General features: G+C 44.8%; 1 protein-coding gene across 1 annotated transcript; it reads left to right on the top strand.

Annotated features, from left to right (window-relative positions):
• Positions 1-527: 527 nt before the first annotated feature.
• Positions 528-19,046, top strand: AVPR1A (arginine vasopressin receptor 1A). Its single transcript, XM_069629339.1, has 2 exons — positions 528-1,672; positions 17,819-19,046. Exons 1-2 carry the CDS (start codon positions 709-711, stop codon positions 18,109-18,111), a joined length of 1,257 nt encoding a protein of 418 aa, XP_069485440.1. The 5' UTR covers positions 528-708; the 3' UTR covers positions 18,112-19,046.
• Positions 19,047-26,387: the final 7,341 nt, after the last annotated feature.

The raw sequence follows: 26,387 nt of genomic DNA on the forward strand, positions 1-26,387 counted from the left end.
GCGTTGCAGAATAAGGAGACAGACTGTGAGAGAAAAGAGAGTACATGGAGAGAGACCCCGGAAGAAGGGCACTGCCGACAATAAAAAGAAGGTGCAGTGGGTCACAGAGAGGCTGTGTGATGGGAGAGGGGTTATTTTGAAGAGGGAGACGGCGTCGAGGAAAAGTGACAGGAGAGCTTGAGAGCCCGTGTCGCCCAACGAGGGTGGCCGGCTGAGGGAAGTGATACCTTCGAGAGAGAGAGCGAAGCAAAAAAAAGAGCAGGAGGGCCAAGAGAAGCCCTACTTTATACGGGAGCGGGAAGAGAGACGGTCCGAGAAAAAGAAGGGGACGGAGAGCATGGGGGAGTGCTGGATAGAGAGAGTGTGGGTGGGTGAAAGTAAAGAGACCAGGTGAAAATGACGTAGGTGCGACTCTGAAGGGCGGCAGGCAGAAAGTGATGAAAGAGACACAAAGGTGGGTGGTTGGATAAAGGGGGAGAGAAATGCGCGGGGGGACGGGGGGAGGTGGTAGGAAGCATGCTGAAGTGGGGTAGTGGACCGGGCGCATTCACACAGAAGAGAGAGAAAGAAGGAGGGGTCGCTAGAGCGTGAAGGGATAGAGGCAGATGGGGGGAAGGCTGGGGGGAGGCAGCACATAGGAGGAGACTCTTTGGCTCATAGTTGGAGCGCTGGGGCTCGTACTGGCACTTGGCAGTTACTCCTCGCAGCATGCGCTTCACGGGCAGCCCGGACAGCGACTGGCCGACCACCGGCCCCTTGTCCTCCCGCTGGAACACGACCCTCTGGAGGGACCCCTCCAACTCCAGCCTGCCCCCGCCGCAGCCCACCACCAACTCTTCGGACCTGCTGAGCCGGGACGAGGAGCTCGCGCGGCTGGAAGTGGCCGTGCTGGCGCTCATCTTCGTGGCGGCGGTGCTGGGCAACGGCGCCGTGCTCCTGGCGCTGCACCGCAGCCGGCGCAAGACTTCGCGCATGCACCTCTTCATCCGCCACCTGAGCCTGGCCGACCTGGTGGTGGCGCTCTTCCAGGTGCTGCCCCAGCTCTGCTGGGAAGTGACCTACCGCTTCCACGGCACGGACGCCCTCTGCCGGGTGGTGAAGCACCTGCAGGTGTTCGGCATGTTCGCCTCGGCCTACATGCTGGTGGCCATGACGGCCGACCGCTACATCGCCGTGTGCCACCCGCTGAAGACTCTGCAGCAGCCGGGCCGGCGCTCGCACTTCATGATCGGCGGCGCCTGGGCGCTCAGCCTGCTGCTCAGCACGCCGCAGTACTTCATCTTCTCCTTCCGCGAGGTGCGCAGCGGCTCCCAGGTCTACGACTGCTGGGCCGACTTCATCCAGCCCTGGGGGCTCAAGGCCTACGTGACCTGGATCGCCCTCAGCATCTTCGTGCTGCCCGTGCTCGTCCTGGCCGCCTGCTACGGCTTCATCTGCCGCATCATCTGGAGCAACATCCGCGGCAAGACGCGGAGGCGCCCGCCGACACGGGCGGCCCCGGGCGGCGCCCAGCTGCTCTCCACCGCCGTCAGCAGTGTCAGCACCATCTCCAGGGCCAAAATCCGCACCGTCAAGATGACCTTCGTCATCGTGTCCGCCTACATCATCTGCTGGGCGCCCTTCTTCACCGTGCAGACCTGGTCTGTCTGGGATGAGAACTTCTCCTGGACTGGTAGGTGGTCCCGGCAATTCGCGTCTGGTAGAGCCCAGGCCTCACTACTTGTATGTCAGCCAGTCATCGTCACTTCTGTGGTGGCACATTAGTGAGTACCTGAGAGGGGGACACACACGCACACACACGCACACTGAAAACGGCTATGTGTAGGTGTCCGAAATATGCTACATTAATACCTCTGTGGTGCCCCATCGAGAGTGCCCAATATGTCATATGATAGGTTATTTTAAGCAGGGGCCTGGGGATCGAACCTGTGTTGCTCTGTGTCATCTTGCTTCCAAGGCGAGTGCGTTGCCTTGAGCTATCCTCCCTAGACGATATGTACCTGTCCCCTGAAACTATTGTGTCAGGGGGTGTACATTCAATGAATGCTTGTGGCGGGACACAGTACCTACTAACAGTCTTATACGGCTGTTTCCCTAGAGTACAATCAAGTTCTTCTGCAGGAGAATGCCTTCTCCGTTAGCAATCCTATTACTATTCATTTTGGGGTGTCCCATCAATGAGTATCCAAGGGTGGGTAGCTACATAACTAAAGGTTGGTCTGGCATGAGAGCAGCCATCACTTTGCAAGTTCGAATCAGGGCTGGACTGGGAACTAAAACAGGCCCTGGAAATAATTACTGGGGACCAAAAGAGGCCCTGGAAATAAAGTTCAAAGGGGCCCCATATGACAAATTTTCAGCAAGCCCAATGCTTTTCCTATGAGAAAAATTGGAAATACCACACAAAAGAGGACCAGGGAGCAGAGGCCCACCGGGAATTCTCCAGAGTTACCTATAGGCCAGTCCACCCCTGGTTCGAATCCCGTGGCAGGGACCTTCCAAGGTTGATCAATAAAGTACCTGTAAACAGGGGATACTATTCACAACTGTCGCTAGCGCACTGGGAGTCCCGGATTAAGCGCTGTATAAGAACACATTCTTATTATTATCCATAGAAAGCACATTCCCTGTAAGTGATCCACTACTAATAGTGCTAATGTGTTCTGTCAGTTAGCGTGGGCAGTGGGCCATATTCCCAGGTATTTTATTTTTTTATTTGTATATGGTTTAAAAAAATCCTTTACAATTCAATAGTAGAGAAATATATAACACATGATAAAAAAAAGTAGAGGCTCAAACTTAATTCCCATCTCTACATATTCCGTGTTAATGGTCTCTTAATACGATTGCTAGGGTATGCCACCTGTCTGTGCCTGCAGGAGGATGCTGCCCGCTTACATGTACACACGTTCTTATTTCTGTGCTGCCCCATCAGTTACTGTATCCAAGGGCACACATTCCTTATAACCTTGGCCATATAAAAAGGTTTGGGGAGCTCCATCAGTAAGAGCTCACATTCCCTTTACACCAAACCAAGAGGGCTATTTCTATGGGATAGGTAGTTCACTGTGCAGGAGAATTAGTCGAATTCAACACATCTTTTAATTGAACTTCGCTGCAAATATATGCGGGGGGTGCGTAAGGGTAATAATTAAGGTGAGGGAGGAAGGGGGGCTGCAAGGGGTCTCCCCCCATATATTTGCGATTAAATTGATCACACATTTTTGTTGCTGTTGTAGAAATCAAATTCAATGAATTCTCCTCGATCAATCCACATAGAACCATTTCCATTGCGTCCCTCCAATAACATACTGCAGGGGGACATATTTGCTATAACTAGTCCATATAATTATGCTTGGCCAGTTCAACCAATGCGTGCCCAGGGCATATTCCCTGTATGTTTTCCCATATCATTATTGCCAGGGTGGTCGCTCCACCAATGTCAGGGTCATATACTCCCTGTAAACTCTGCCATCATTATGTGTTTAAGATGTCACAGCAATGGCTTGTCATACATATCCCCATATTATTATTTCTATGTTCTGGATAGCAGCAAAGACTACCCATACAGGAGCATTTGCCTGTAAACAGTTGCATGGTATATTAGTTTAGTGCCCCATCAATGGGTGTCCATATTCCCTCCACTCTATTCTATATTATTAGGTCTTAGTTGTTACACCATGCAAGGCCTTTAGACACATTCCCAGTAAAATAGTCTATTGTCATTTCATCTGTGCCCCTTTTTTGTTTGCCTTTAACAGGATGACCCATCCTTGGTAATCGTTCCCCTTATTGTTATGTCATCGCCATGTGTCCTGTCTATGAAGACCTTTAAGGCAGTCATTTGTACTATTTTACCAAGTTCCATTGCAATTATTATTTATTTCATTACATTCCAGCAATGGCTGTTTTTCAGTGTACCCCTTCTCTGCAAAAGCTCTGATTGTTATATCTTCACTCCTGTCCTAATAACAACTGCCTGTAGGAGGGCCAATCCTGTGTACATTATGTTACGTCCTATTGATTTAAATTCATAGTGTATATGAAAAGTGGTGTAATTCTGTTAAAATCAAATTGTTCACTAAATTATTTGTATGTCATAGCCATTAAATAAACATTGGCATGCACCATCGCAAGAATGCTGCCATTCTGAAATCCTTAAGGAATATCTTTTCATAGACACCGGTGCTTCCCTCGAACCCACCCTCTTTATGGAGGATGTCACCTGCCCGGCAGTAATTTTCACCCTCAGAAGAATCCCCATGCCTTCCTTGGCATTTAGTGGGACTACCCTGCCATTAAACACCTCCTCAGTAAATTGTTCATCTTCCTTGACTTAAATGGGATCACTCGCCAGAAATGTTGACTTCCCCATAGTTGAAGACTCAACAGGTTGATGCCTGCCTTGCTGGTTTATGAAAATGGGCCATTGAACTGAAGCATCTCATTCGGTTCCCCAAGCCGGTGACTGGAGATTGGCTCAAACCCATGATCACTGTGTCATTGCCAGCTAGCTGTACCGTTTTAGGACTTCTGACGCGTATATCTGGTTAGTTGTTATTATTGCTCTTGATATGATATGTTATTTATAACACGCTTAAAACCCAGAGGTTTCTAAGCGTGGACTCGGGGATCGAACCTGTGTTGCTCTGTGTCTTCTTGCTTCCCATGCGAGCATTTTGCCCCTGGGCTTTCCTCCCAAGACTCTTGTTATTATTACGATACCATTTATTAAGCGCCGACTTAGTGGACTTAGCTTCCGGAAGGAACTGAGCACTATACAAATCATAGGCAATCACTATACACACAGCGAGGGAAGCATTCATGAGGGGTCAATAGAAGGGAGCGGGGGACTAACAACGGGGGCGGGGTAGAGCGCGGCAATTTGGCATCAAGGCATCTACAATCAACCAGGGGAGGGAACGAGGGAAGCAGATCGCCCAATCTCAGGTTAGGTGAGGTGTGAAGAGGGTGAGGAACTAGATGTAAAGGAGGAGCAGGTGGCATACTTGACCAAAGAGCAAGGATAATCTCACCACTGATAAAAATGCAGAGGTCCTCGCCAATGCTGGCGGTGGGCCAGGGTCCTGGCTGCAGACATGGTTTCAAGATACTGCTGTAATACGGGGTGACCCCCCTCTTTCCTATTAACTGTCACTCTGCACAGGCTCGTAGTACACCAGCCTATCAATGAGGGCGGTTCTTTTTGTTTATTGTAGTTTGGCTAAACGGCTTGTCCTCAAGCAGTACATCTGATACTTAGGGCATCCAGCCCAAGAAGAGAGCCAGCGGGGAAGGGCAAGGAGCAATATTTTCCATTTGTATAGCACACACCACAAACTCCATTGTATTTTAGCACTCTGATTGTCCGTACTCAATTTACCCAGAACGATAAATGGTTAAATCAGCTTTCTCAGGATTCAGACCTGTGACTCGTGGTTTCACCCAGATGTCAGAAGCACACGCTGAACTCACTGAGCGGTACCTCATCCCCTTCTCTATAATTCTGAGCACTGATGCCAGCAACTGTGGAAAGACTACCCGGACTGCACATCTTCTGTGCTCCAGCTCGTTTTTTCACTGCCCCCGCCCTCTAGAAACCTACACGTAGCCTTTCCCAGCCTTTATCCTTGTAGTGTTATTTTTCCGTCGCAAGTCTGAATGCAGAGACCGAACTTCAGGTTGGTTCACACTTTATTTACAATCATAATTCGCAAAAGTAGACGGTGGTGACTATCGCCACACGTTATGTACAGTAACTCTGCTCGTTTCCGTGTAGTTTGTTCGTATTTGACAGGCCTTCCATCAGTGCCTCCTATATTCAACCTGTGTATTGCGAATTTAAGGAACACGTGACAATACACCTCGACAAAATACCCAAAACATCTTCATTAACAAAATCAAGGGTAGAGAAACGTACACATCATAATATGGATTCACGTCGCCACCTCTCCTACTTCATGCAGAGAATGTAGCCTGGCCGGCGTGTACATAAAATAGTAAATGTACCATTGTCCCTATTTGTTTGTGTATGGCTTCCTATACCCTTGAAGGATTCAATGGTAAAAACAAAATGGACCATGTCATTCGCTATGGTGACCCAACAATGGAAGCGAGTGGCTTCCTACTACTGTCTTCTTCAGAGAAAGGGTGAGAAAGATGAGAAGGGTGAGGGGGCGCAGGGGACGGGCGGATAGTTTACTGTTAAGTGGTCATCTCCAACATGGGACCAGCCTGTAAGACACAAGTTCGAATCCAGGCAGTGCCAACTTAGCTTCCATTCTTCTAATGTCAACAGCTTGAGTAACACATAATAACAGTGCTTAGAAGCAGGTGTAATCCAGCATGCAGTGCAAATGCCAAAAACTGACATTATTCTTAGGGTGGCAGGAGGCCACATATTTTGCACATTTTAGCTGCAAGGGGTGGGAGAGCTATGGGGAGCATAGGGGTGGGTGGCAGGAAGTTGGATATTTTGGGGGAATATTTGAGGTGGTAGTGCCGGGAAGAGTCATGAGGGAAATGGGAGTTGACATCAGAAGGCAGACATCTTTAATAGGGTTACTCACGGGAAAGCTGCAGGAGAGTGGTAGAAGGCCGGATGATTGTTGTTGGCAATGTTGTTCATGGATTACCGATGACTCCACCAACCTACTCCCCGGCAATGCTGGTCTAGTTGCGCTGCTCAGGAGGCTCAAAGAGATATATTGTGAGGGGGATTAAACCAACGTCAAACAGTAGGGGTTGTTTTTCCACTGCAGGTTTCCGAGTGACATCAGAGACAACCTGTGTGTCAGTTCCATATGTTGGGTATGACCTCCCAGGAAAGTCCTGAAGCCAGAAGTAGAAAGTGCATGTGTCTGTGCAGTTGTCTGGCATCAGACGAGTGTACGACCGCACTCTTTGAACATGGTTGCACTATGTCACAGTAACTGTTTTCCAAAAATGCCTAGATTCTTACAGCCAAACACCTTTGCCCGGTGCTTCCACAACACTTGTATTCTTAAGCAAAGTTTTACCTCTCACATCAGTTCCTCTTTTCTCCACAAAAGAAACAGCTTCTCTCTTTAAGAGGCCTCTAAAACCGATCTAGAATGAACAGGAACTTAGCCTGCTCCAGAAAGAACGTGAATCTTACCAGCTTCCGGGGCAAGCACAGCATAAAGTCGAAGATGTGTCAGAATCAGTTGTAGGTGAAAGGGTCGAATGAAAAGGTTCGAAGTACAATTGTTTCGAATCAAAAGGTCCCCCGACAAACCCGCGATTTTTACCCAAAAACCACAATATTTACCTGTACCAAGCCCCCCCCAAAAAAAATACATTTAAAAAAAGGAATTCGATCCTTTTTTTAAATCTTTTTGAGTCGAACATATTGTATTCGACCCTTTTTCATTCGACCCTTTGACTGGACACCGTCAGAATACAAGAAGGTATTTTCCACCGCTGGGTACTGAGTAACATCCTAGGCAATTCTTAATATGAGCTTACTATGTTTAATGAAAACCAGCCCTGTTGTTTATAGCCAACCTTCTATCATGCTATATGTTGCCACGACTTTCAATATGGAACACAAGCAGTCCCTTGTTGGGGATCCCCCCTCATCTTGATGTAGATCCACTCTGACTGCGGTTTCCTGGAGGCTATTGAGTGGGATATGAAGCGGATTTAAGGCTCGCTTGCCCTCGTGCATCCTGTTAGCAGAGCTTTTGAGGCCGGGCAAGCGATGCAGACATCTGAAAGGCATTTGTCAATGTCCGAGTACAGTTTATAGCCACATTTTTGTTATGAAACCGGCAGAGACCAACCAGCACATGGGATCGTATGAATTGGAGCGGGTCGGAGTAAGTTAACGAACCTCCAGAGGGTTGCAAACAGAGCTGGCGGAATCCATCATATCGGCTATTGCTGTAACCACTCCAGCGTGTCCCTGTGCAGTGGCGATATATCCTGCAAGAGCCGCGGCCAATTGCCTGTCAAGCGAGCGTGCTCTTGGACCCGCGAATAACCCTATCGCTTCCAAGAGTGTGATACACGCTAAATACGTTCCAGTGCCATATGTGCACACATGCGCCTTCTTTCATTTGTATTTAACTGCAAACATGGGCCGAAGTAGTATGAGAGTTATTGTATGTCCCAACAAGACTGAAAGTAAAAGAGAAAGGCAGATATAAAAGAGAAATTAGGAACATTATGTGTTCATGGGCAATGACCCAGATACCGTAAATATAAATGTACGTCATGTTATATTCTATTTCTAAAGTGCTATGTCTAAGCTAAACCGGGGCTCTTGGCACTAACGCCCATCCATCTCACATGTGCAAGGGGCACATGCTTGGATGCCTTGGCAGGTTTTCATCTACTACATGTGGATTGCTTTGGGGGAGATCCTTTGTAGGGCGATGGGTCTTGCAGCACCCCCCCAACACTAGCTTGTGTGTGTGTGTTTGCATGTTTGCAGAGGCGTTGCTAGAGGGGGGCTCAGGGGGCTATAGGCCCAGGTCATTTGGTTGTAGCCCCGGATAGAAGCTCAGGTGTTACAACCAAAAGGCTTTGGCTAGCCCCGAATCCTGCAAGTCCCGACATTAGCATAGCCCCTGATCTTTTCCAGATTTAGCAACACCCCTGCATGTTTGCATGTGTGGGTTTGTGTGTCAGTTCGGGCATTGAGCGCCAAGGGACCACTGCGGTGGTGATAGTGCGCGGTACAAATGTCCTTTAACATTAACATTAACATTTGCCGTGTTTTCAAAGGCTTTGTTGAGGTTATATGGGTGACTGCCCTCAACAGCTCTGTTAGTAGGATGTTAGTTAGCAGATGGCGTAGCCTAGTTCATCAGCCTCTCATGTGTCCGTCTCAGACTGCGTCAAAAACTGGCATGACAAAAAGTCATCCCATACACTCTGCAGTCGATTTCTTTGGTTTAACTACTGTTTCCACTCACTTAATTGCAATATGCCCCCTCCCGGAACCCGTCACCTTCTTCGGTGGCATTAACCGCAATCTAGTGCATTGCAACTTTCCTCTTAGCAATGATCAATCTAATACATGCTGTATTCAGCTCAGGGTTGTCAATAAGCAATACCAGATACCAGGAAGCAACCAGTTATGGAATACAGGATTTCAAAGCCGGCTATTTGTGATAGTACCTTCAATATTTCGGTCCAATACAGATGGGCCCCACCACAATCCCATGCCTATTGGAAAAACCCAACTGGTCTCACACAACCTTCACACGGGGGAAGCATCTGTAACGGATTCTCTATTGTATGTAATTTCACATGCCTATGATACATCCTGTGGATAATCGTGTAATGTATCAAGCGCAACCTACTACCCAGGGAGATGCTTCTATCGAGGACAGATATTTCTGCCCAACTCTCTGTGGTCAAACCAACCTCTAAACCCGAACTTCATTAAGACAGGGATGCATACGCCACAACTGGTCTGTTTTCCTGTAACTGGTCATATAACCATTCTGAAGCTGCTGTCACCTGTCACTGCCATATGTGCTATCCTGCACATTTCAGAAGGTCACTGGATTCAAGCCATAACATTCCAAGCCTATTGCAGACTGTTTTATTGTACCACAGTGGGCATTGTTCTACCAGCGCGCCCCAATAAAGCGCCCTTAGTCAGAAACATATCTTCTTCAACAGTATGCCCAAAGTAGGCACCCCAGTGTCTTGCCGTGTTCCCCGAATGCCACCGTTCTAATATGTGAAGAACAGGAGATCAAAAAACATCTATCTCCAAGCAACATCCCAAATTGTGCCCACACTCACTGAGTGAATGCTACCGGATCGAGCCCCTTGGGAGAGTGCCTGCCTATGTGTGCACACTACCGCGGTGTTAAGTATGTGAGGGGGCTACTGTTCTTTACCAACTCATCAAGTGTCAGACACTACCCCACACCAAACCAATATAGAGCGAACTGTGCCTGCGACACTGTGCAGTAGAGGTAGAGGTCAGGAATAGCTTAGCAACGTTGGTTTTCTGGTCTTGTAAGGGCACTCCATCACATCCTAGCAGTTTTGACCCTAGGATAATCATAATATTTGGGATGTAAGCTATGTAAAATAATGTTAGGCTAAAGCTACCAGTATTGAATTGAATTGAATTGATATTTTATTTATATCGCGCCCATACACAAGTGTTTCAGAGTGCGACAAGGCAAGGGAGGGGAACAGGAGAGAACAAAACAGCGATCTTACTAGGCCCAGTGACATTGAGAACGGGCAAGTGCATGGGGCAGGGAAGGGGAAAAGTGCCAAGAGGGGGGAAGAGATGTGAAGTGCGGAGCAAAAGGAGAACATAATAATTATTAATAAATAAAATAAATAATAAAAAGCAACAAAAGTGATGATGCCGCCAGAAAGTGGCAAGTGCTGAGTTTAAGACAGTAGACAGGGTAGGTCAGATAAGTGCAGGAAGAAAAGGGGGGGCTGTATTGGTACAGATACAGACCCCAGTTCAAGGGGTGGCCCAGAGGCAGTGCAGGAGGGTGGCAGGTTGAGCAGGAACCTGGGCCCGAAGGACAGAGGGTGGCCAGGTGCACGGTGCCATGAGAGTACAGATCAGCAAAGGAGGGGGGGGTTGAAAGCAGAAGCAAAGAGGAAGGTCTTGAGGTGCTTCCGGAACTGGAGATGGTTCTCCTCAAGTTTTAGAGTGGCAGGGAGGCTGTTCCAGAGGGAGGCCCCCATGAAGACAGAGATCTACCCCCTGCCTAAAAATGTATAATAAATTGAGAAGGACTATCATTTTGATGATAGATATTCTGGCCTGTGGCAGCAGGAATTTCAGCCACTTACCAGTTCAGACTTGCAGATATCCAAGTACCAAACAAACCTTTTTGTCGTACCGCATCTTAGAGCCCATGCACACCCTAATTCCTATATATCTTATTTTCTCTCTGGTACCACCTAAATCCTGCACGAGATTGATGATTTGTGGTCTTCATTGTAAGCAGCAATAACCCCGACTTATCTTGGTTAACTTGAAATGTAGGAAACCTGCTGAACCCTGCAATGTCCTGCACCTGATGCTCCAAACTGGTCTCAGGCCCAGTTAGATAAAACACCATATCATCCGCATAGAGTGACACTATAGGCCTATATGAACCAATCCAGATGCCCATCTAAATCCGGTGATGCCGGTGATTGCCAGCTGTTGAATGGCCAACGAAAAAAAGAATAGGGCAGAGTTGACACCCCCGCCTTGTTCCTCTTTCAGGTGTTACATATGGAAATAGTGTTTAATTAATATACTTGCCCTCTGCTCTATATCAGAGTTTAATCCAGCTACTTGGAACAAGGCCAAATGCAAACTCATGCATCACTTGTCAAAAGTAGTCCAACTCAACCAAATGCTTGTTTTAGCATCTAAGAGTGTGGCTATGATGTTTCATTCCTGATTTATCAGATATATTGGTTTGAATATGCATCCCAGATTCAGCTGAGTCGACCGACCAGCGATAAAACTGGACTGGTTGAGATGCACCAAGGAAGCAATGTGCAGTATAAATATATATCCCAAAACCCTGGCCAATATTTCAGTGTCAATGTGTAGCATCAACAGCAGTCTGTATAATCCGCATTGATAGGTTAACCAGGCTTCATAGGAAAGATCATCACAGTTTCACAGAAGGTATCTGGCAGAGATCATCTATCCAAAGCTTCCGTGTAGATGAGCACCAGTTTGGGGCAGAGAATTGTGCATTGTACGAGGCACCTGGTCAGTTGGTACTCCTACATTTAAATAGACCATGGTAAAATTGTGCAACTTGTTCATTAATACGTTGTTGTTCAGGTATCTTGGTAACCGCTTCGTCAGTCAAGACCATAATCTAATTGTCCCCCCATTCTATGTTAGACCAATGAATGACCAATATGCCCACTCTACCTCACCAATCGCCCTGGCTGTAACGTGGTTATATATGTATGTACCCTTTCCCACAGGTATCACGTAGGCATGCCCATAGTTCTGGGCCACCCGTCATGTCATGGGCGCACTGTAGTGTTTGCATTTCCACCTCGAGGACAATTGACCTAGTCTGTATGCCTCACAGTGTTCCCCTTTCCTGGGCTATGAACACACTTCATATGTAGAACCTAAAGACCCCCGACACCACAGCTCTTAAACTAGCGATACCTTCATAAGGTCCGAAATACATCCCGATTTCCACTGCAATAGTTTTTCTGAACACTGGATCTTAAATTGTGACTTACATTGCCAGGATGGTGTGACCATGCTCTGAAAGGTAACATGCATGTAACAGTGTTGTGTACCTGCCACCTGCGTCATTGTATACCGCCATCCTTTGAAAATCAAAGGACGTATGCACTAATAGCAACTCTTCCTCTGCATAGTTGTTATAACAGGCATAATATCAATGTTTACTACAGAAGCTGGCAACCCCATTCCAGTGTCTGGGCCTCAAGATGTGCCTCCTGTACGCACATAATCTTAGTACTCACCCTTCTAGCATAAGTAAGTACCTATTTGTGGTTGTTGAGGCACCCAATGGTCTGGAATAACACACACACCTCACACCCCGGCAGGCCTGTATTCGGAGCTACCCTATATCTTTCAGACGCCAGATTATTATTCACCATTATTCCACCAGAAGGCAAGACCACTTCATCTAGCTAGTACTGCCCACCGCATGGTACAGATTATTCGTACCCAAGGACCAAACCAGCTATTCTTCCTCAAGTACTATCAGTAATGGCAGTATCTTCAGTTGAAGTCCATTACTCCTCAGCTGCAGTATTCCTCCTTGGATGTCTGACAGGAGATCAGTTTCTTCACTGAGTGTCCACCAAGTCCCTCCGCAGCAGGGGGCTCTGTTAAAAAGTGAATCCTGTTGTCTACCACCACACACAATTTGGCAGGGTGCATCATGGAGAAAAAAAACATTGCGATCTCCCAGCATGTTCTTCCCTATGCCAGGTTGATACCTTCATCACCGGGACTGAAATCTGTGGAGAACCTGAGGTACATGTTTTCGAACATGTCTATTCCAGCATCTGTTGCCGTCTTGTAGATAGTATCTCTGTTATGATAGTTCTGTAACCTGGCAATGACAAGATGTGGAGGCTTTCAAGGTTTCAGCATGGCGGAGAAAAAATGAGCCCTTTGAACCCGGAAGTGGGTACAGAACTTGGCCTGGAGCAGCAATATTTACAGGAGCTTTTCAACATACTCTTCTGTGTTACCCTTTGCAGCCCCCTTTCTCTGTCCAACTATGCAAATAATATTTCACCACTAGCACCTATCAAGATCATCTATTATGTACATACATGTACTTCTTGTACAAGTTTTTTAGAGACTTTGCTCGGTTCCTGGGCATCATTTTCCACAACGCCGACCCCGTTCCTAGCTTTTTTGGCACAACCAGGTACATTGTGCCTGAATTAGTCATGTCTAAGTATCATCCATTTTGGATGCAATTGTAGCCATTTGTACCAAATTGATACCATCTGGTACCGCTCAGCCATTATCTCTTGAAGTGTAATTATCCCAGTGCTCCTCCCTCGTCACAGTCCCCCTTTAACAGCACTCCTACTAAAGCTTTTTCTCCTCATCCCGCACAACAGCCCTTTCCCTTATGGCCCTTCTCAATGGTATTAAGGCCTGTGACGCCCTGGGTGCTTCCTGCGTTTTCCTCTTCGGGAATTCCACAAGAGGACCCATCAAAGCGGGAAGCAGCAATCTCCTGATGATGGGCAGCTTGTTGACCTTGATTCCAAAAATAGTCAAGAAGAATTGCAGGGCCGATACCCAGTAGCAAGAGGCAGGGCCATGCGATACATGGAAGGCAGGAGTCAGATGCCACCAGGGAAAAAACATTGCTCAATGAGATGGGCTTGTCGGTCATGCACGTGCATTAAATCAGAAAGAATGCTGACATCCTTCAGAGGCACATTGAACACTAAGGCAATTAGACTAAGCAAGGTATTCCCCTTTCCCCTGAAGTATGTCCAGTCCACAGCAGTGTTCCATCAGATCTGCAGGTGATTCGGGAAACCAATATTGGATCTTTTCCCAATGAGGGAGAACATGCTGATGAAACCTTTCTTCTGCAGGATACTCGACCAGCCTGAAGGATAGATGTTCTGTTGATTGCTTGGCCAAGTACCCAGTAATTTGCTTTCCAAACTTTCCCCTAATCTCCAAAGTCTTGATGAACTTCAGAGAATACAGATTTGATTCTGGTAGTGCAGTATTGGATGCGGCAGCCATTATTTCTGGCTTTGTTGAATGTAACTTATGCAGAGTGTCTGGTGATGGATTTGGTTCACTATCCCCTAGTATATCCTGGCCTTTCATCCCTCAATATATCCCAACTAGTTCTCTTGGCCTCATTGCCTGGCTTTTGGGAAGAGTGCACTCAGTGTCCAAAAGAATGACTGAAGCTGTCCAAGGTTCTACACGATACTCCACCAAGAGTCTGTATTCCCACAATTTAGATTTATTTTAATGGCGTTGTTTTTATAAGCAGTTTTGTGCAGTGGGCTGACATCCTATGTCAATCAGAGAATTCCTTCTGGGTGGATTTCAAGAAGGCCTAGCCGTGTCTTTTTTGAAAGTACATGGGGCTGCTATTAAGCTATGCTGTAACGACTCTAAGAGGTGTATCTGTGTTTAATCCTCTGATATCGACATTGTTTAATTGTTTATATTATTAAATCCTTTGTGAATTGTCTGTCTGCCTCCTTGTGGCCTTCTACCTGTATTGAAAGTTTAAAAGAAACTAATTTTGCATTTCTTTAGAAGAAATTCCTATCAATCTGTTATCCTGCAACATTTGGTTTCTAGTGGAGCTTGCTTCATTAAGGTGGCTGGTGGCATTGGCCCTCTGGTGTGCTCACCTATTTTTTTCACAGCTCTAGCAGAGACCCTGGGTGTATGTAGTGGTACTGCCTGTCTACCAAAAACGCGTTCCCCCTTTCACCTGGAACAAGGGGTGGTCCTTCCCGGTCTGTGTCCTAATTTCTCAATTAGGAAGGAGAGGCTCTGCATTACTTGGAATAAAGTGCGCTTTTTTGTGTTACTGGGCTAGACCACAAGGGGACCTTACGTGTAATAATTTGTTTGTTGCTTTTGGTGATAAAAAAAGGGTTTGAACCCAGCAATGTCTTCACTGAGCAGATGATAATTGTTATGACGTGTGGATGTGAGGTGGTACAGTTGCCCCAGATGGTTCTGGATCGGTCCACCATGGCTGAAGCCAAGAGAGTACGCTTGATAGACAGATGCAGGCCCACCACCGGGGCATCCACTGACATGTTTGTTTCCCACTGCTAGGGCAGGGTAGATGTTTCTGCTGCCTCTAATCCTGGCGCGATAGTGCTGCAGTCCGCGCTGAATCACTAAATGTAAGCCTTCTCAGCCTTTTTAAACAAATCCACTATAATTTGCAAATGCATTCTGAGGGAGGCTCTTTGTTGCAGCGGGGCCCTCTTACAATGTGTATACTCTTAGTAAAGTGGGGACTGTGACGAGGGAAGTGGCCCATGAGTAATTCAGAGAGCATAGATGGTAACCCTTATTACTATGGTCATCCTCCATCATCAAAGTGCTCATATCCCAGCTTGTCTCCCAGAGGAGGTTTTCCATAGTCGACCTTCACTGCTTAGAGTCGTAGAATGGTACGATGTACATTCATCACCTGTTTTTTCCTGCTGAGTTTTTTGCCACCGATTCTTTTGCCACAAAAACGAATCGAAAAATATAGAAGGTTGGGTAAAGGGATATAATGGGTGGGGGGGGGGGGGTGGGGACTAGGTTTTAATAGCTGGAGGGAGACCCTTGGGGGGGTTACCCAACCCCCAAAAAAACGAATTGATGATATGGTATCTCACTGGCCTTAATACTATCGGTAAGGGCAACCAAAAGAGGGGCTGGAGATACAGGATAAGAAGAAAGAGTATTAGACGAAAGAGCATTAGTAGGAGTTTCGTGAGACAGCAGAACCTCAGTACAATGAGTGCTGTGATGAGGGCGGAGGACCATCATGATGAGGTTTACAATTCGTAATCTAGACATCCCATCCGTTCACCATGATGGTTGGCCACTGTTGGGCCTCAGTTGCAGCCTGAAATACAAAGCAATTCAGACTGGTTATTATATTGAGGGCTCCGCTTCTTAGCTTAGTAATGCCCGTTTAGCAGCCCCTCCGGCACATGAGATTCCAAGTTTGGTAGCCCAGCATGGGTGAAAGCCGCATGCCTTGCCACACAATCAGACATATCCCTGTACATTTTTCAGCTCAATGCCCTGCCTGCTGCTGTCAGAGGTCCTTCACTCCAGAACCCGATGGGTCCGCTGGGAGAGCAACCTCCTTTGTACATAGTGTTCTCAGGGTGTGCAGGCTCCTAGCAGGTGAGATTGATTAATCCTAACACACTCTACACGCACCCTGTTCAGGAAGTCCAGTACCACCTTTCTACAATCACAGAGTTAACAGGGATGCAGTGCTTCCAGAGGACTGGAGCAAGAGAGACAGTGGCTTTACCACTGTTTCTCCATAGCGAGCGAGGCACAACAGGGCTATGAAACAAGTGCCCCACAGTACACCTCTCCTAGCCTAGGGCGAGTCACTCCCCGTGTCTATTGTGGCACTGATCTTTCTTGCCTGTCCGGAGGGTCTATCATGCTAGCTTTTTAACACAGTAGACTACTCTTGTGTTCGTCAGAGGGCTATTAGCATGGGAGACAATACACCATGGTGAGCTTTTTCCTCACTCGCGAGTTGCTCTCTCACACCTTAGCCACCTTTGCCAACATGGTCAGGGGTGTTTTCCGAGGGGCGCAAGCAGAGCCCTCCTCACTCTGGTACGTCTCAGCACTGCCCGTGATCCAGCTCCTCCCACGCACAGCATGGTTCAACCAGAGTGGCCACGCATGGAACTGTCATAGCTGTGTGGCTCCTTCCGGACCCTAAGGCCTCAGCTCAAGCCCCATCTTGGATGCCAGCCAAGGCATTTGTCTCAAAGACCTGATGGTGTTTCATGGTCCAGCCAGCACCTAGTGGCACGGGAGCAGAAACAATGCGCATACCCCAACTTCCCTCCACCCTCCCCTGATTCTCCAACCCAAAGTCGTGTAGTACAATTAGGGGATCTTTTTGAAGGGATATGACAGTTATCTGCAGAGGAAGCTCTCACTCCTGAGTTAGACCTGGACACTGACCATCGCAACCCCCCCCCCATCTGCATGATGTGAGTTATGTGTGAGGTTCAGAGGAATGTGTGCAACGTTTTCCTCGTGAGTTATTTGGGTAATTTTGTGTGTTGAACCGATCTACGTCAACTAGTGAAGTTTTAAGAGAGGACTCCGGATCATAAGCCTTTTGTTCTATCACAATCTTCTTGTGTATTGGTGTCTTGTGTGACAGTGCGGTTATGTGCTGTCTCACTAGAGCCCCGTGTGTGTATTTTGTTATGTGTTTCACTCCTAAATATGTGAGATTCAGATGCACTTGAAATGTGTTTTTATTTCAGGCTGGGTTTGCAGTTCATTAATGCACGCATTGTACAGATACATGCACACACAGAGCACACGCACACATTCACCCACACATAGTTGCATTCCTACTCACATACACATATGGGCCATTTGTTAACCCTATAAGAGGGGAGCAGTGTCTCTGTGGTCCTGCTACTTTGGAAAAGTAAACATTGGGTCTACTAGGTTAACATGTATAACTGCAAGAGGGCTGTGTTTACTTGGAGCATGCTATGTTTGCCAGCCATTTACTTTCTGCAGTGAGAAGTGATATGAGCAGCGTCATTCTACCATTTTCTGTCTTTCTAGACTCCGAGAACACAGCAGTCACAGTCACCTCCCTGCTGGCCAGCCTGAACAGCTGCTGCAACCCCTGGATTTACATGTTCTTTAGCGGGCACCTGCTCCAAGACTTCATCCAAAGCTTTGTCTGTTGCCGGAAGGTGCAAGAGACTCTGCAGAAGGAGGACTCGGACAGCAGTTGCCGGAGGCAGACCTCGTTCACCAGGATCAACAACCGGAGCCCAACAAACAGCACAGACACATGGAAGGACTCCCCAAAGTCTATCCGGTCCAGCAAGTTCCTCCCCATCCAGACCTGAGGCCGTGAGCATGCATGAGACCCAAGCTCAAGGCGCGTAGACTGGACTGGTGGCCCGCGGCTTAGTCAGACGCAATCAAGCCCACACCCACCCAATATACTGTGAATTAAAAATGATGGGGTCCTCTTTTGAAGGAATAACCCGGAGCGACCCTTGCCAGTAGAATAAGCACCTCAACATGACACATGCACTGTTCTGAGTGACAGAGAGGAGAGATATCAATGGACAACATTACCCTGTGTAAGATGATAAGTGTTCTTCTCTCAAGGCACTATATCATGCTCTGTGCAGTACAGAGAGCATCCTGGGCTATTCTGGGTCTGATACCTTGGCCCCATTGCTTCTTCCCTTAACTACCGTAACTGATGGAGTATGGGAGCAGTCTGGGAAGAAGAGATGGGGAACTCTGGGGTGCATTATCCTGCACAGGAGGGGACCAAGGAGGGACCCTGGACTTTCCATCTGCTATCAGCAGTGAAACACAACCCATAGCCAAAGGAACACCGAAACTTTGTGTATAATGTATATTATAATGCAGTCTTTTTTTTTATAACCAAGTTGTACAGTATTCCATTTTATAAACTATTATAGGTTAGAATGGGAGGGGTTCGGTCTGACAAATGTCTCCAAAGAATAATATATAACTTAAGAGCTTTAAACCAGTGTTAATGTTATTTATGTTTTCCCCATGTGGTATATATGTATGTATACTTTGTTCACCTCACTAACTTTCCCATTAGGCAATAACTGCTTCTTTGTGGTCAAGTAAAGCAGTTCTTCAGCGATGTAGATAACCAAGTCATGTGTCGGAAGACTGCGTCTCTCCGCCTCCTCGAAGCACTGAATTCAAGCTCTTTCGTTATACTCCAATGTATTTAATATCTGGATGAAATGAACTGTTTATTTTCAGGCATGCATAAACATGAATAATTATTCTCCCTTTCTATCTGTTGTCTTTTTTGGCAGTTTTGGCGGAGCTTTCGTAACCTTTCATCATTCAGAGAAAGATAAAAGCAGTAGCATTTTCTTCGTGCAGAGTGCAGCAGCTGGAGAATGCCATGTGTGGTACGCAATGGGTATAACCATACAACACTGTAGAAGCCCATGTCAAACTCTCTCCCTCTTTGAAAAGAAACTAGTAGCTCTGAATTAGCGTTCTACTAATGATTCACGCTCTTGGACAAAATCTCCTTTCAAGGGTGATCCGCCCTTAGGTGGCATGAGGGTGACGCTCCCCGTTCATTTTTGGGGGCTTCTGGGTCCCATTCCAAAAATATAAAGTAAACTAAAATATAGATTGTGTTTGGTAATGATATGATAGGTTATTTATAACGTGCTTAATACCCAGAGATTTCTAAGCACGGACCGGGGATCAAACCTGTGTTGCTCCATGTCATCTTACTTCCAAGGCAAGTACGTTGCCGCTGAGCTATCCTCCCGAGATAAAAAGGAACTCCAGTTATGATATGATAGCAAATGTCTTTGCATTGGCAAAGAATCTAAAAATGTTTAGATTTCTTGCAAAAGCAAAGGCTGGCGGGCTTTCCAATTCCTTTTGTCTTTCATAGGGCTGCACGTGAGACCGTGCGGGATCGCGCTGTACTGTCTTGTGCAGCCCTATGAAACAAATTACGGAAACGTCACCTGATGTCACAGTATTTATTTCCCTGCATGGGCAAAATGGAAAGCCAGCCCTTGCAGGGATACAAATGCCTCGTCATCCCTCCCTCGACGTGTCTGTCTTAGGCCAGGCGATGGGGTCAGAATTCGGACCATGGCCCGGCTTGGTTCAGAGAAGGAAGAAGGAGGGGTGAAGGCTGTTGACGCAAGACCTGCTGCTGACCATGTGCATCCATGGTGCCCCAATCCTGTGGAGAAGATATGGCTGTCGACGCCCGAAGGTAAGTGAATTGTTGAATGTGTGTGTGAGTGTGCGCTCATGTGAGAGACTGTTTATGTGCGAGTGATTTAATGGTGTGTGCATTTATAATGTGAGCGCATATGTCCTTCACATACCGTTAGCGTATCTGTATGTGAGCATGTATGTCTGAATGCTGTGTTCAATGGGATGATCTCATTTAATTCAAGCATTAATACATACGCTTGAGAGGATTGAGGTTGTCTGTGGATGGGGTGTTGTGTGTTTGTGTGTGCGTTTGTATGTGTTTGAGATGATGGCTGACAAGTGAACAGATTCTGTGGCCTCATCAGTGCGAGAGGGGGGTGTGTAGGGAGAATGCTATATGAGCAAAATGGGACCACTTTTTTGTTAGGGGCTTGTGGGTTGTGGCCTGGAATCAAAAAGGAGAATCCCAAAACAAGCTACCTATTGATGTCAACATATAAGTAGGAGATTCAGACTCGCATGAGGAGACTGTAAATCAAAATCTTGTATGAAACCTATGTAACAAGATCTGAACAAAAGCCGGTATTACAAAAATATACTAAATTTTATTTTCTGATACATCATAAAAAAGGGGACAACATGGTCCATCTTTTTTTTGTTTTTTTTTTTAAAACACAACACATGTGACAACATGTAACAACAATGAATAAGACACAATATTAAAAAGCATATGAATAAATGATAACATATGTCAAGGCTCAATGAAGCCCAATTGTCGACTTAGAGTGATGTTTGTAAGCAGAGGTGACTTCCAATCATATACAATATAATTGATTTCTCAAGGGAGCCCCCATGCAGACTGTGCTGACAGAGGTGACTCTGTTTCCAGCCTTATATATGTGAACACTTCAAAAGGTGAGTGTCAACAGTTGTAACCGGACGCCTGATGGTCCGACTAAGACTTTCGTCAGGACACAAAGAGGACACCTGGTGTTGGATGTCGTGTTTTCGGGGCAGATGTTTTTTGTATTTGACAATGTATCTAAATGAAAAAACAATAATGAAAAAATATTACCAACCGGCTAAGTGATAAATTGTAGTTATAACATCACCTCATTATGTCTAATATTTCCAACTTTTTTCAGTAATTGTATATGTGCATCACAAGTATATCATTATCAAATAAAGTATATACCACTTTTTTCAAAATTGGATGCGTGTAGTTTATCCGTCAGATATTCTTTTTATACCAATATATATGTCTTTCTTTTTGACCTAATATGATTATTCTTCGTTTGTAATCATAATGTTCCCACACTTGTGCATAATCAAATGCGGGAAGAACCAAATGAAAGTTTTTTAGAAGTAAGGCAGTGAATAGGGAAAAGGTTCAATAAATGAAGGAAACAAATACTTATTATGTCTGACAAGTATTTCAGCCAATTTAAGCAAAGTACCTTGATAATTTAATTGAGATGGACCCAAACGAATTCAAGCGATGTAGTAATCGAAACGTCTCTTTTATTCATGCTGGGGATTCAGTGAGCGCGGGCCAGCGTATGCATTTGTGTCCATATAGTTCCACATTAGAAAGAACAAAGGGCTATTAAACATTCGTATTGGCAGTGTCTGGATTTGTTCTTCAAGTGCATAGAGTGCTGTGAGTTCATGCCTCGGGATTTCGAGGGAACAAAAGACTAATGAACATTTATATTAACTATAACTGTTTTTAGACTCGAAGTACGCAAAATGCTACACATTCCTACCTTCAAGTTTTGATGAAACTGCACGGGTGCACTATCACTGCAAACTCTATCGTATCACCAACGTGTGGAATCTTGTATGTAACGGGCCGGAATTATCCTCTTCCAAATTCTAGACTGTCTCGAGCGCTCTGTTATAATAGATTAAGAGACAGAGTAATGTTTTAGCCCAAAGGAATAATACGCTATACGAGTCCACCTTCAAGCGAATATAATGGTTCTTGAAAGTTAATAAAGCACTTACTTGTATGGCAGGAAGCCTACGGCATATTCGGATCCATATGCAAGATACGAACGATTCTATTAAGTCACATGATACGATTGATATAGCCAGCATGAGATGTAATGACATCATCACGTGGCTGAAAGACATCAGATGGTGTCTGGACGGACGAGTTTTGTTTGCATGGTGGCCATTTGAAAATGTCTATTTTCACATCCCAACATATGTCTATTTATAGGTGTCTGGTGTGTGTCGATACCAAAACCGGCACCAGTATTATATTATACAAAATCCAAACATTAATGTTGGTTTGCGAGATGTGATACCATCATTACGTAGCTAGAAGACATCGAATGATGTCTAAACAGACAGATTCTATTTACATGGCGGCCATATCAAAATGTATATTTACGCATCCCAGTCCATATATATATATTAGTTTCTAGTGTATACAGATGCCAGGGACGGCCAATCTATTGGTTGCCATGTATCCAATCATTCTTGTAGGCATTGTCATGCCCATCCGTGCTAATTACATGGAAGGGTAGAGCACAACGATTGGAGAGAAAGGTGTATTCATCAGTAGCTTAGATCAGGGTTGGACACAATATGAATTAGAAATATTAACCCTACCATGTATGTGACCGTGGAACAACGTTCATACTTTAAAATTACTGTATATTTCAGGGAAAGGGGTCTGTAGATGTACAGAGCTCTAAAGATCTACATCTGAGTGTTGAATGTATGACTCATTTATGGACAAAAAGGTTCCACTCGATGTACAGATTAAGACCGCTATTCACCGAGTCTAATTTATGGATCCCTTTTTGTTCGAGCTTACATAATTTAAGGTCCCTATCTCCCCCACGTGGGTGTGCATCCACAGTTTGCAATACACGCCACGATATGTCATTGTGCGAATGTCTCATTTTCTGATAGTGTTCCACTAGTGGTTTGTACTTTGTCCCATTTTGTATACAAGAACGGTGTTCTCCTATTCTGGTACGAACTGTTCTTTTAGTTTTTCCAATATAAACAAGCCCACAAGGACAAGTTAATCAATAAATGGCCCATTTTGTTGCACAGTTTGTAACAGATCTCAATTTCCAAATGACAGTTTTTAGGTCAATGGATTTCAAATTTTTGGTGAAGTTGCACATTAAACATTTTCCACATTTATAGTGTCCTACGACAGGTGGCAGGTTCCAAAGTGTCGATTGTGTGGACAAGTTGGTGGGCTGTCTATGTGTGCGCTAGTTTGTCTCCTAGATTTTGTAACCGTTTGAAGGCAAAACATGGAGGAAGACTGGAGCACGACTCTGTGTTGATCATCTTCCAGTTTTTGAGGATGGTCTTTCTCAAGTCATTACTTATAGGAGTAAAAGAAGTCACACACGTTATTTTGTCCAATTTGGTGTTCTCTTGTTTGCACAGACAATCAATCCTTTGGATATTAGCCACCCTCTTATATGATCTTCTGATGGTATGTGAGGGGTAACCACTGGCTTTCAAATGATTTTTTAATGTTTCGCTATGGGCTACAAAGTCTTGTTTATCCGAACAATTTCGTCTGATACGCAAAAATTGACCGAAGGGGAGATTTTCTTTCAAAGATTGCGGAAGGAAACTTCCAAAATGAAGTAGTGTGTTCTTTTGAGTCGGTTCTTTATATAGACTTGTACCACTATGATTGTTTGGCATTCGATAGATGAGTAAATCAAGGATGGCAATTTTGGTATTATTAGCCTCCCATGTAAACTTTAGAGAGAGCTCACATTGATTGAGCCAGATGTTAAAGATCTTAAGTTCTTCCATAGTACCCCGCCAGATCATAAAGATATCGTCAATATATCGACACCAAGCTTGCATGTTATAAAACATGTTGTCTCTAAAGTTTACATGGGAGGCTAATAATACCAAAATTGCCTTCCTTGATTTACTCATCTATCGAATGCCAAACATATTAACTTTCAAGAACCATTATATTCGCCTGAAGGTGGACTCGTATAGCGTAATATTTCTTTGGGCTAAAACATTACTCTGTCTCTTAATCTATTATAACAGAGCGCTCGAGACAGTCTAGAATTTCGAAGAGGATAATTCTGGCCCGTTACATACAAGATTCCACACATTGGTAATACGATAGAGTTTGCAGTGATAGTGCACCCGTGCAGTTTCATCAAAACTTGAAGGTAGGAATGCGTAGCATTTTGCGTACTTCGAGTCTAAAAACAGTTACAGTTAATATAAATGTACATTAGTCTTTTGTTCCCTCAAAATCCTGAGGTATGAACTCACAGCACTCTGTGCACTTGAAGAACAAAACCAGACACTGCCAATACGAATCTTTAATAGCCCTTCGTTCTTTCTAAGGTAGAACTATATGGACACAAATGCATACGCTGGGCCATGCTCACTGAATCACCAGCATGAATAAAAAAGACGTTTCGATTACTAGATCGCTTGAATTCGTTTGGGTCCATCTCAATTAAATTAACAAGGTACTTTGCTTAAATTGGCTGAAATACTTGTCAGACATAATAAGTATTTGTTTCCTTCATTTATTGAACCTTTTCCCTATTCACTGCCTTACTTCTAAAAAACCTTCATTTGGTTCTTCCCGCATTTGATTATGCACAAGTGTGGGAACATTATGATTACAAACGAAGAATAATCATATTAGCTCAAAATGAAAGACATATATATTGGTATAAAAAGAATATCTGATGGATAAACTACATGTATGCAATTTTGAAAAAAAGTGGTATATACTTTATTTGATAATGATATACTTGTGATGCACATATAAAATTACTGAAAAAAGTTGGAAATATTAGACATAATGAGGTGATGTCATAACTACAATATATCACTTAGCCGGTTGGTAATATTTTTTCATTATTGTTTTTCATTTAGATACATTGTCAAATACAAAAAGCATCTGTCCCGAAAACACGACATCCAACACCAGGTGTCCTCTTTGTGTCCTGACGAAAGCCTTAGTCGGACCATCAGGTGTCCGGTTACAACTGTTGACACTCACCTTTTAAAGTGTTCACATATCTAAGGCTGGAAACAGAGTCATCTCAGTCGGCACATTCTGCATGGGGGCTCCCTTGAGAAATCAATTATATTGTATATGATTGGAAGTCACCTCTGCTTACTAACATCACTCTAAGTCGACAATTTGGCTTCATTGAGCCTTGACATATGTTATCATTTATTCATATGCTTTTTAATATTGTGTCTTATTCATTGTTGTTACATGTTGTCACATGTGTTGTGTTTTAAAAAAAAAACAAAAAAAGATGGACCATGTTGTCCCCTTTTTTATGATGTATCAGAAAATAAAATTTAGTATATTTTTGTAATACCGGCTTTTGTTCAGATCTTGGTACATAGGTTTCATACAAGATTTTGATTTACAGTCTCCTCATGGGAGTCTGAATCTCCTCCTTATATGTTGACATCAATAGGTAGCTTGTTTTGGGATTCTCCTTTTGTCCACTCATCAGTGTGAGGCCAGCATAGTACACCCAATTTTTTGCCAATTTTTTATTTATTTTTATTGTGTTTATGTTCAATATTTGAACTTTTACACATATATATTACAAAAATGACATTAAAACATAAAATTGACCGATCGTATGATTTTAAAACAAGTAAAATACTTTCATCATTTTAACGCAAAACAACATATTTACATCACCATTATCTCTAAAATGAAATATAGCAAAATACTAACATCCCACATATTAACAATTCAATTCCAATCTAGAAATCAATAAAAAGAAAGAGAGAAAAAAAGAAAAGAGGAAACGAGAAAAACAAAGCATGGAAGGGGAGACTTTAGGACAAGCACTACTTCGACATAGACCGAGCTCGTCCAGCATTCTTATCACCTCTGCGGTCAAGAAACCTCATTGCCTCCGATCAACCTATACCATACTTCCTGTGTCAGATCCATCCATCCCATTGTGAAAAATCTACTCAGAAAGCGCGTTCTAATTATTTTCAGAGCCGCGCATTCGACCATTAAATGGAATGCTCTTTATAATAGCGACACATATCTATATTGTCAAGTGTGTGAGCTAATCTCTTAACTAGTATTTCTCCTGTAGGCAATAGGTTGAGACGGAAGTGCAAGCATTGGGCCTCATTACGACCCAGGTGGCGATGGAATATACGGTGCCGGTAAGGGACCGGGACCGTACATTCCGGGCCGCCCTATTACGAGGTCCGCTATCGGGTCCTGCTGAGGACGTCTGGTAAAACCAGGAGTCCTTAGTGGGACACGCTAGCAGACCAGGATGCTAACAATGGGCCAGTCATTAACGGGCCTGTTGTTAGCATCATCCCCATTACCATTGAGCCCTACAGGGCTCAAATGAGAATGAGGATACATTTTTACCCACGCCCAGAAAAGGGCAATTACCACGTCGGC

This window comes from Ambystoma mexicanum, chromosome 12 (assembly GCF_040938575.1).
Source record: "Ambystoma mexicanum isolate Mex_15411 chromosome 12, UKY_AmexF1_1, whole genome shotgun sequence".
NCBI lineage: Eukaryota > Metazoa > Chordata > Amphibia > Caudata > Ambystomatidae > Ambystoma > Ambystoma mexicanum.